Below are 11,922 nucleotides of genomic sequence, written 5' to 3'. Positions count from 1 at the left end.
TGGCAACAAATGAACACCCCTCCTCGCTCTCTCTCTCTATAACTCTCTCTGTCTGTCTCTATCTTTTCTGTCTCGCTTCCTCTCTGCTCCAATGAGGAGGCTTTGTCCGTCACAGGTCTCCCACCATCTCTCTGTTTGCAGTCTGTCTCTCCTTCTCTATCTCACATCACACCTACCTCCACGATACCATCTGGAGATGCATACTGGTACAGTAAAGCCTGGGGAGAGATCCAAAGAGAGATGGAGATGGGCCTACGGGATACATGTGGGGGGCAGGTTTAGAGCTTGGCTATGACGAGGCTTGGATTAATTTGTCTGCCAAATGCACTTGGGATTAGTGAACCATTAAAAGAGCATGACATATATGCGTACACATACACAGCTGTGCATTTTTAGACACTGCCTTGTCGTGCAAACGCATGAAGGTTGGACGTAGTGGTAACCTTAACCTGATCTCTGTTCTATGGTTTCTTACAACTATGGTCTCGTTTTAAAACAGGAAAGTCATCAAACTATCAATAGCTCAATAGAAATTGACATTAACAGGATCAGAATATTAACTTTGGATTCAAGGAGGTTTCTATGATACATAAATTTAAACACTGACATAATCTCAATGGAGCTGAACAGAAAGTAAAAGGGCTGCAAGATACAGAGATCTAAGCACAGATCCAAATGATTTTGAGTGACAGTGTCTATAGCGACGTTTAGGTCCAGTGAAAATTGTTCGGGTTATTCTTGGAATTTAAGTGAAATGTATACCAGAACTTGGATCAGATGAAGAAAAGCGATATACAAGCATACTTAGTGACTGTTAAAGGATTTTGCTCAACAGAATCAGCCATCAATTTCCACTCTTGTTTAATCCTTGCAGGATTATAAAGGGGTAGGGCTCATCTCCAGCAGTCATTGGGTGAAAGCTTGGGCACACCCTGAACAGGTTGGCAAAAATAAACACAAAGACATACAACCAGGTACATGTCACTGAGAACTAAGGACAAGTTAGAGTAGTGAATGTCCTTTACATGCATATTCTCTCATTTCTGGTCTTCAGGGACCCCTGATCTGCATGTTTTATGTGCTTCCCTAAAACATGCAGGTTTACTTGTATAAGTGGGAGATTAACGGTCTTCTGCAGCATTAGATGGCATGCCGAGGACGTCATGGTTTCTTTTGAATCAGGGTGTTCTGGAACAGACACATTTGAAACATGCAAGGCAGTGGTTTCTTGTTAACCAAGAACACATTTAAATTCGATACCTAACGTATTCTCATAAGTAGAAATTATTATCTTCTTTGTGCTTTTAAAACCTGCAGCTGGCTGCTCACGCAAACCAATCATCAGTCCTTCAACCGGTGAAGCTAACTTCCCCCTGTAAGAGTTCGGTGATGTAGAACTGTCACTACCTCACTTGGCAAGGTCCATTCACAAAGCAAATGGAAACGGCAAAAAGACAACCTCAGGACTGTGAAAATAATGAGAACACAGCTCTTGATGAGGTTAAACAATGACTGGATAAACCTTAAAAGCTTCCCTGGAACCCCACAGCACCGTGGTGAGACTGACTCTAAGCAGATACATCTTGCAGCGGCCCCCTTCATCCATTGATCCAAATTATGTCATGCATTAAGAGGTGACTGATGATCAAAAGACCACAACAGGGTTAGTGATCACTTGAATGCACCATTTAAAAAAGAATTGACTGCCAGTAATGGCTTACAGGATCACTATAAATCATAAATCACTGCATACCAGATGCGAGCTGCAGACTAAGCTGCTCCTAAAACACATTTGGACTTAAAATGTGAGCTTCTGGAGGCTCCATCCTCTAATTTTAGGATGCAACGTAATGCCCCTGTATATTTGTATGCCTTTTGCCATAAAGTAATACTGGCCTTTAAGACCAGGCCTTTGCAAAAAACAAAAACAAAAAAACTAACATTTTCTCTCATATTTTTCACTTGCATCACAGTTCATGCAAACCTTAAAGAACTTTCTTGCCGTATTACATCAACCCACTGATATTGCAAATGACCTTCGGATCACTTTTCATGGTAAACATTTGTTGTTTTTGTAAAGCAGAAAAATCTGCAATCAAGTTGCCTCTTGCTCATAAGCAGACACACACACACATACATGCACGCCAACAAACTGGTAAGTGCTCAAAAAGAGACTCTTGATACTTCAGTAGTACAAATTAGTACCAATAATTGAATTAGAATTGATCAAACTGAGACAATTCAATCTCTTGTAATGGAGTGTAGCATGTCAAATGATGTGGGGATTGGATTTAATGATAGAGCTGATGGAAATCATCCTATTATAACAGAATATGAGTGCAATCTGACACTGACACTGTTAGGCAGAGTTTGTGGGGCATGTGGGAGAGGAGAAAATAGCAGCAGTTCCCCCTGGTTGGAGGAAAATGAGATTACAGTGACAGAATAAACGCTACAAGAAATAACCCAACACCTGCACTCCTTATGTTTGTAAAATCATAATCAGTGTGTACATCAGAGTGTACTCAGCACACGTGTAACATCCATCGGACAAAATATTCCTATTCCCACACTCCTCCACAAATCGCAGAACAAGAGACTCTGTGTCATTCAGCAAATCAATTATTCAATGGCATTTCTGAATAACAGTGGATGCCCATGGTTGCCATAGACACGCAGCTGATCTACAGGTTTGACACTTTTCTGTGATATTTTCCCTCTAAGTGGGACAAATAGAGAATTAAAAACATCAGCTTAACGCCAGCGGAGAAATGAGGACGTCAATTATAAAAGACTCACTCTAATTTAAACGCTTCCTGCCTCACAGACCTCATGAAGATTGGGTTTTAATGATGCCCATTTGTTTCATGGTAACTAGACAAATTTGTGATATTGTGATAGACAATCACTATGATTTCTTGCTTCCAATAGGATAAGATCAAGGTAGAAATCAAACACATCCCCTGTTACATTTTTACAAGAATCTGATTGCCTTCTTACACACCACCACAGCTCAAAATAAGATAACATGGAAATTAATTTATTATAAAATTACTGACATGTTGTTCCCTGCAGGCTACATATTCAGAATAGCATGTAGACTGCTATTACTAGTGGTATTTTTGGCAACTTTTAAAGAGTTTAAAAGAGCTTGTCCTCAAAATCACTGCAGGCTACTGTGAAGTCTGGGTGCATCCAAACAAAAAGCAGCCTGGGTGTTAACTGTCAGCACAGGCTGACAAGCTGTCACAGTGTCTCTGACTACCTGAACGCTCCGATAACGCGCTCAGCACATAGACTGGGGACGCTGCAGCTGTGTATTAATTCTCCCCTGCAGGAAGAAAGTGATAACCTGGGGAAAAGTAATTTTGTTGTTGTTGTTGTTGTTGTTGTTGGGGTCCACTATTGCTTTATTTCTTATCAAGAACTATGTAGTGTGTGGTGTTAATTTGAAATTTTGTTTCTTAACAGATTAAAAATCAACACTGGACTTTTTTTTCTAAATACAAATGAGGCACATAAAAGTCAGCTGGTTATGACCCTTAAAACCTTTTAAGAGCGTATGGACACAAGCGCTTACCCAACCTGTCAACTTATTCAGTGGTTGAAGTGCTTAGGTCATTAATGTAACTATGCATTTAATAAAAATAAACCAACACATACATGAAAGGTGGATGAAAGAGCAACGAATGCCTCACTATTGACTGTAGAATGTGTTTTATGTTAACAGTAAGGAACTAGTTCAGTACTTTAAATATAATGTTGTAGATCATGTCAGAGACAATATAATGTTGTAATATAATGTAACAATATAATGTTAATATAATGTTCTAGATAATGTCATTAGAAAAGTCTATTAGGACCTTGTTTAAATGTCCAGATACACGACTACTTACCGATGTAAAGAAGCTAATCTTAAAACAGAAAGTACTTAGGTTCTTTAAGATTCTTGCATCCTGATTATGGAAATAACTATTAACTCTACAGGTATGTAGGGAGAATCGAAGGAAGAAGAAGGCAGAAATGATCGGTGTGATCAGTGTTTTGTTTTTTGGGGGGGGGGTTTTCCACAATTAGGAATAGTGACAAAACAATTGTAACAAAACCAAAGTACCAAAAACAGAGGGTGAGCTAAAAACTGGAATACTCATATAGGTATAATGGGGTGGGGGCATTAATAAAATTGACTTTTTTGGACTTTACATCATGCTGTAATCTTATTTCCTTGTCAAAAACATACCTGTAGCGTTGCTTTGATTCTTTTATACATGTTTGAGAAATCCTTGAATCTCCCACAGCAACCATTCAGGGATGTCTAAACACTTCTCACTGTTTCAAAAAGAGCAGGAGCTTCCTGAAGGGATAGATGCCAATTTCAAGGCATTAAATAGCAAAGCTAAAAAGCAAATCAAGTTATTTCTCCATATACAGCATTTTCATAACTGTAGATAACACTTGATTTTTGTGATTTTTGATATGGCCTGTAAGATTCGTAATACCACCCCTTTGAAGGATTTTCTCAGAGATTTTATTGCTTTCCAGCTAGATCAAATAGTCAACATTTTTCTTCTTGCAGCCAAACATTGGTCCGTGTCAACTCCACATATGCAAGTAAAGGAGATATGCAAAAGCAATCTTGTGCTGTTCTTTTTATCAGTAGTTTGGTCCCGTTTTTTTTTTGTCATTTCTTACATTACACCAGAAGTAACTGGGTGCAAATAATTCAACCTGGATTCCCTCCATACAAACAGCTCATACTGCCCTCTTGTGTCAGGTTGAAGAATAGAAATATTGAAATATCAACTTTACTGGCATCATCTGGCGTCTGGAATATTCGGGAGTCGCTGGTCTAAGTTGCAGTAAAACTCCACAGGCTTACATAAGGTGAAATTCCTTGCAAGTTCAAAGAAATACACAGCGTATCTGTACTCGGCTCTCTCATAGGAACCCTGAGGGCGGGGGTTTATCCTGTGACGGTCATTCCTGTGCGCTCTACTGCGTTCCTGCAGCCAGTTAAGCTGCATCCCGTGCCTGACCACAGCAGCATGTGAGCGGCTTGTGATCCTGGAGTTTGAACAGATAATTCCGGGGTCTGTAGTGGGCTGTGGGACCTGGGGAGTTGGAGCATGTGGGGCGGAAATATCTCAGACTCTCTGCTCCTAGAAGCTTCGACCTACAGTGTGTTGAGTCGTCACGTACCATATGGTGGAAGAGATGCAGAGAGGGTCTTTGAGTTTTTAATTACACAACTTATTTATTGATTAAAGTTGGACCCAATTGCAGAAGCGCCCGAAGCAGGGATTGATTATGAATGTTTTAAAGAAAGAAATTAACAAAACTTACAAGTGTCACAGGGAGCCAGAGCTGAACAAAAACAGGAATCCAACACAGAAACACATGGCTGATTAGGTTGCAGGTGTGAGGGGCAAGAGAGAGAGAGAAGGTGGTACAGCAGGTGAGGGACTAGAAAATAAACCTAACACTCAAGAATAACTACACCTAACAAACATAACTAAACTAGCATAACAATGAATAACTAGACACAACAAATAAACAAAAACTGGAATCACTAAAAGAGGGACTGAACTAAATTAAAAACTGAAACAAAGCTGATCTAATGAAAATAAGAAACTAAGGAACACAGAAATAAATGAATCCTAAAACAACTTAAACAACCAAAGATCCCAACATGATAAGAACAAAATGCAATAACTTTACTTATTGCCTTTTTATAGCAATATTTGATCATTAGCTGTCCAGATTTTTCAAAGCTTTTCTCTACACATTTCCTTACAAGTCCTTGTATCTGACCATAGCAGCATACTGTGGAGTCTTTAAAACACAAAAAGATGTGAAGGTAGAGAACAAATAAAAATCAGACAAATCCTGTGGTTTAAATTTGTTTATTTAAAATATCAGAAAAAGTGTTTGGAATTTCCTCAGGGTTTACATGCCCTGCCTCACCATCATGATGCACACTGCCTGCCAGATGGCTGAAACAAGGCTGTAACATGTTTCCCTTACATATAGAGAGAGCAAATTCCCCTGTAGTTGGAACTATTTCCAGTTACAAACACACACACACACCTCTAGCAGCAGGATAGCTACAAGGCCGATAGCCAGCTAATATCAACTTGTTGAACTTATTACTGTTGTAAGAGCAGAAGAACAAATAGGTTGCATTTCTATGCAACAAGGGCATGTATTCAGAAACTAGAACTAAATTTAGCAAGAGTTGGTTTAGCTTTTACTATTGTATGAAAATTACAAAAAGGTTGTGAATAACATTATGCATTGAACGATTTACTTTACTAAATCAGGTTTCTTTTACTTAAGTGAAATACTCAAGTGCCAAAGCATTTCTTTTATTTATGTATTAAACTTAATGTGTCCTTGTCTTTCCATTGCATTTTCTGTTCCACAGTCAAAGCTTGTGTTTTTATTTCCCTCGCTGTAAAATACCAATGGCATTAATACTCTGTAACATGTCTGTATGAATTGCTGTTGTCATTTTCAATAAGACCACTTGTCACAGTGCAGAGGAATATCAAGCCTCGGTACCTGTTTGTTTCATTTATTTGGCAAGAAATGCTCATTCATCAAATCACTACAGAAGATGAAGCATCCAGAGGAAAATGGAGTCGTGCTTAAACAGATTTGATGTAGAAAGGGATCGTTGACGGCAGGCTGACTTGAATGACACTAAAATTCAGCCTTGCATTTTTATTCTGTTGCTTTCTTTGCCTTTGATGAAGATTAATGAAAACTGAGCATTTTTTTCGGAGGGGTCTGGGAGAGAAAGCATGAGATAAAAAAGACATTTTGACTGTTTTATCTACAAATTTCAGAACAAACATCCCACAAAGCCTGCAATCAGAACTGTTTAAAAAAAAAAAAGTAAAAATTTGTATCAAATGGGAAATGCTGTTTTCCCTTTACAAATATTATTCAGTTTGCATCAATTCTTGTAAAAAACTATTTTTGAGTCTTGCCACACATTCTTAATTGGATCTAGGTCTGGACTTTGGGCCAAAACCCAATAAGACCCTTCAGATGTTGGGGTCAAATTAACACGGGTTCCAATTCTGATTAGTGTAAAACATCGATTTTCCACTTTCGTATCTTTACCCAGTTCTTCCTCTCACTTTCAGAGCAAGACATTGATTTTGTCAAGCGTAAATTTCTGCCTTGGAGTGTTGGGAGTTTGGAGGGTGGCTGATGGGGTGGAGCCTGCAACGGTGCCCTCATAACCACAAAACCTCCCTCTTCTGCCCGAGGTAGGAAAGGGTGAGGTCAGCTGGTCTCAAGACAAAGTGAAAAAAGGAATCAAGAGTATTATCCTGAGCATGTGATGCTCGTATTAATCTGTGTGTGTGAGCGAATGCAGGAAATTGCACACTTTTTTCTGAGGACGGCCCCCAAAACGGCTGAATGAGTAAGCAGAGACCAGGGAAGAGCTGCCTGGGTGTGTGAAAGAGAAAGTCGACGGAGGTTTAGAAGTTGCTCAGATGGTAGGTTACAAGACCCAAATTTAACATAATGATTCTAAAATATTCTGGATCTGTACACTTGCTGCTTAATTCTGAGGTATTCTACTGACTTGGGATCCTTTTAATTGCAATATCTAGAAGAGACTTCTTGCCACTCAATGTTCTAAACAGTTCTTCTTTTCTGTGTTTGTCAGCAGAGGTTTGGAACTTAACAGGTTCTGTTTCTGTGAAATATCACCACAGTGTTTGGAGACCAAAGTAACTTTTCAACATGAAGAACCTGTTTGGGTCTGTTGTCCTTTTTCACCTGATGGGGGTTTGTTTGTCCCAGTTTCCTCGCCCCTGTGCCAACTCCGAGGGGCTGCGAACTAAAGAATGCTGTCCGGTTTGGGAAGGAGACGGCTCGGCTTGCGGAGCTCTGTCAGGCCGCGGGTTCTGCACCGAGGTGCTGGTCTCAGATGAGCCCAACGGGCCACAGTACCCACACACTGGGATTGATGACAGAGAGCGCTGGCCTTTGGCTTTCTTCAACCGTACGTGTCGCTGTGCCGGAAACTACGGAGGGTTTAACTGTGGAGAATGCAGGTTTGGATACTGGGGTGGAAACTGCGCTCAGTACAGGGAATCAGTGCGCAGGAACATCATGACCATGTCAACTGCAGAGCAGCAGAAATTCATCTCTTACCTCAACCTGGCTAAAAACACCATCAACCCTGACTATGTCATCTCCACAGCAACAAGAGCGGAGATGGGAGAAAATGGTGAGAACCCCATGTTCTCTGACATCAACACCTACGATCTGTTTGTCTGGATCCACTACTATGTCTCCAGAGACACCTTCCTGGGGGGACCAGGGAACGTCTGGAGAGACATTGACTTTGCCCATGAATCTGCAGCGTTTCTGCCCTGGCACAGAGTCTTCCTGCTTCATTGGGAGAATGAGATAAGAAAAATTACAGGGGATTTTAACTTCACCATCCCATACTGGGACTGGAGAAATGCCCAGTCTTGTGAAGTGTGCACCGACGCTCTCATGGGCGGACGCAACTCCCTCAATCCCAACCTCATCAGCCCTGCCTCCGTCTTCTCCTCGTGGAAGGTAGGAAAATCTGTCTTTCTCTGGCTCCATTTCTATTGAAACAACTACAGATATCAAGTCTTTTTCATTTTCATATCACACAGATTGTTTTGGGTTTTTATTACTACCTGTAGATTTTCTTAAAATGATACAGTTTATTGAGTTTTATTCTCAATTAATCAGTGATAGAAATGCTGAATTCAAAACATTTGTTGCTGCATTGAAGCATTACTCGTTTCTTGTCTTGAAGAATTTCGCTTTCTGCTTGCTTTGTTATTAATAAAATCATAAACACTTTGCTGCTTAGGGGATACCTGCAACTCTTAACCCGACAACTCCGATTTTGGATTTATAGACTCTTCATCGACATTGCTTTAAGAAGCATTTGTGTTTGTGTATTTCGTGGTGAAGGTAATCTGCTCGAAGCCCGAGGAGTACAACAACCGAGAAGTCCTGTGCAATGCCACTGGAGAGGGTCCACTGTTGCGTAATCCTGGCAACCACGATAGAAACCGCGTGCCGAGACTTCCTACAACAGCCGATGTGGACTTTGCTGTAGGCCTACCTGAATATGAGACGGGAAACATGGACCGTTTTGCCAACATGAGCTTTAGAAACGTCCTGGAGGGTAAACATACAAAAAAAATTTCCCTGTACACTCCGGTGGGTTAAACACCTACTCTTAACGCCTGCTACATTACTTATTATGAAAAGGTAGAGCCACGTTTCTAAGATTCAACCACAACATATTTATCTTCATACAGTGAAAGAGCTACTTCCGATTTCATGTAAAACAAACAGTAGACATGGATGCACAGCTTAAAACAAATGTTAAGAAAAACAGTTTACGTAATAAGAAGCAGATGGTTAAAATATGTATTCAACTGAAAAGCATTTCATTATAATTTTTTTTTGTCTTGTTGCACTGTGGTCCAGTTTAAATACTATGGCAAATCAAATTACATCTGGCACTGAAAGAGTATGATCATTGAGCATCAATTTAATTTTAACGTTATAATTTACATGTTCTAAATTTCCGAAGATGTTGTGTTTATGTTTATATCTTGATCTCTATTGTCCATTTTATTTTGTTCCTGTGTGCTTCTTGCTTTAAATTAAGTTATTGTGGGGAAAACAAGAGAGAACATGACGAGAGGAAATAAAACTACGTATATGGTTTCCAACCACTTCAAAATAAAAGCATAGCTATAAATGTCTAACTGCTTGAAGACTTAAAGCTGCAGCATTCAAACTCTTAGACCACGTTTTTTCTCAAAGCTCCCAGTGCAGCTTTAACAGTCAATAACCATAAGCATCAACACAGGTGTTGAACTTTATTCAACTGAAAGTTTATAAAACTGCCAGAAACAATAATTTAGGTGAAACTAATACCTGAGCGTTATCAAAATAGCAAAAGTGCTAAAACAATAAGCTAAAAATGACCCTATTAGCAAAAGTGTGCCCAGCCCACCATTGCAACTTAAACATCCCATTCTGTATTCAGGTTAACTGTCTGCTCTAGAGAATAACCTTCTATGTCACCACTATGAGTGTCCTTGTATACCTTTTTCATGCAAATCCAATTAATCTACTTTCCTAAATGTACAAATATAATTTAAATTCTCCTCATTGGTTTTCTAATCTCTCTCCATACAATTAATGTGGCCCGTTCTGATCTGTCATGCCTACACTGCTTGGTACTTTCTAATTATTTACCTTTGCTATATTTGACTCTGTGTTCCACCAATTGGTGTTGTCTCCTGCAGGATTTGCCAGCCCAGAAACTGGCCAAGCAGTACCAGGCCAGAGCACCATGCACAACTCCCTGCATGTCTTTATGAACGGCTCCATGTCCAGTGTCCAGGGCTCAGCCAATGACCCCATATTCCTGTTGCACCATGCTTTCATTGACAGGTAACCCATGGGGTTTACATACAAACTGGATGTAAAATTCCTCACAATAACCTAATTAAACAATCCACCACATTTTCTTTATTTAGCGTCTTACTTTTCATCCTTCACAGCATCTTTGAGCGCTGGCTCAGGACCCACCGGCCTCTCAGGAGCAGCTACCCACGAGCAAATGCCCCTATTGGACACAACGACGAATACTACATGATACCTTTGCTTCCACTCTACAGAAATGGAGACTACTTCCTGTCCAACAAGGTGCTAGGATATGAGTATGCTTATCTGCTAGATCCAGGTCAGTGCATAATTTCAAACATGTCCAGTAAATGTGTTTCCCTGTAGCTATTTGTCCTCTAGTTGCATCTTGTCCCCTCTACATCTCCACAGGCCAGAGGTTTGTGCAGGAGTTTGTGACCCCCTACCTGCAGCAGGCCAAAGAAATCTGGCAGTGGCTGCTTGGGGCCGGGATCCTGGGGGCTTTGATTGCTTCGATTTTTGCCGTTCTACTAGTCTTCACAAGAAGGAGGTGGAAGAGGAGCCAGAGAAGGAAGAGGGCATCGAGTTTTGGAGAGAGGCAGCCACTACTACAAAGCAGCTCAGAGGAAGGATCATCGTCGTATCAAACCACTCTTTAACAAAAACAGACAGTGCAGAAGCAGCTGCATATGAATGTTCAAACTATGTTCAGGATACTTTCATTTCAAAAGGACAATGGGATGCAAAACAAAGCAAATAATTACAATGAATTAGGGAATGAATGCAGTTCCAGATCAACCAGTGAAGCCTCATCAAGGAGAACAAAACATGTTTTTCACATCACCTGAAGTATGTGAGCACTGTTTGATTTCCAGTAACTTGAACAGAACTATTATTTATCTCACATTTCACTACACTTTGAGAGTAATTCTAATTGCATGGAACATGTAGGGTGTTAAACTTTAAGTTCACCAAATTAGGCAGAGTTTTAAATACTGTAAAATTCCACTGCTGTCAAACTCGTGAACTTGAAGCATCTCAGAGAAACTCCAAGTTACTCTTGGTCAAAATTGTTGCCTTCCAGAGACAGTGAGTCATGTGATCATGCAGCTCCGCACTCATCTCATGAATAAATATTAACCCATGTTTTGTGACTTCACAAAGATGCTTTAATAATTCTGCAAAAAGCAAATAAAGTCTTAAATTAATACCCAAACATATGAGTCTGAATGAGTGGTAGTAACATTAGACTTGATCGTTTTAATTTTATGTGGTGAAAATGCAGCAAAGTTTATTTAAAAAGTTTTTCCAGAGATGATTGCTTATTTGAAATAGTAAAAAAGGGTCTGATTTCCATTTATTTGAAAGTAGGAATCTGACTGGAATGTCATTACGTACTGTTATATCCTTTACTGGTAGCAGAATTATCTGCCTTAAGAGTTTTTAAAGTTTCTTACAACTGATGTC

General features: G+C 39.9%; 1 protein-coding gene across 1 annotated transcript; it reads left to right on the top strand.

The window, feature by feature from the left end:
* Positions 1-6,970: 6,970 nt before the first annotated feature.
* tyr (tyrosinase) lies at positions 6,971-11,832 on the top strand. The gene is made up of 6 exons (XM_044120298.1): positions 6,971-7,511; positions 7,688-8,589; positions 8,980-9,196; positions 10,335-10,482; positions 10,593-10,774; positions 10,867-11,832. Exons 2-6 carry the CDS (start codon positions 7,762-7,764, stop codon positions 11,112-11,114), a joined length of 1,623 nt encoding a protein of 540 aa, XP_043976233.1. The 5' UTR covers positions 6,971-7,511; positions 7,688-7,761; the 3' UTR covers positions 11,115-11,832.
* Positions 11,833-11,922: the final 90 nt, after the last annotated feature.

This window comes from Gambusia affinis, linkage group LG06, assembly GCF_019740435.1.
Source record: "Gambusia affinis linkage group LG06, SWU_Gaff_1.0, whole genome shotgun sequence".
NCBI lineage: Eukaryota > Metazoa > Chordata > Actinopteri > Cyprinodontiformes > Poeciliidae > Gambusia > Gambusia affinis.
This window is presented reverse-complemented; position numbering and strand designations above follow the sequence as displayed.

Bases quoted from the DNA above. Each gene is read 5' to 3' on its own strand.
- tyr (XM_044120298.1), top strand. From the start codon at position 7,762: ATGAAGAACCTGTTTGGGTCTGTTGTCCTTTTTCACCTGATGGGGGTT. The intron at 8,590-8,979 runs GTAGGAAAATCT...TTCGTGGTGAAG, and splicing joins CCGTCTTCTCCTCGTGGAAG to GTAATCTGCTCGAAGCCCGA. The intron at 10,483-10,592 runs GTAACCCATGGG...CATCCTTCACAG, and splicing joins CACCATGCTTTCATTGACAG to CATCTTTGAGCGCTGGCTCA.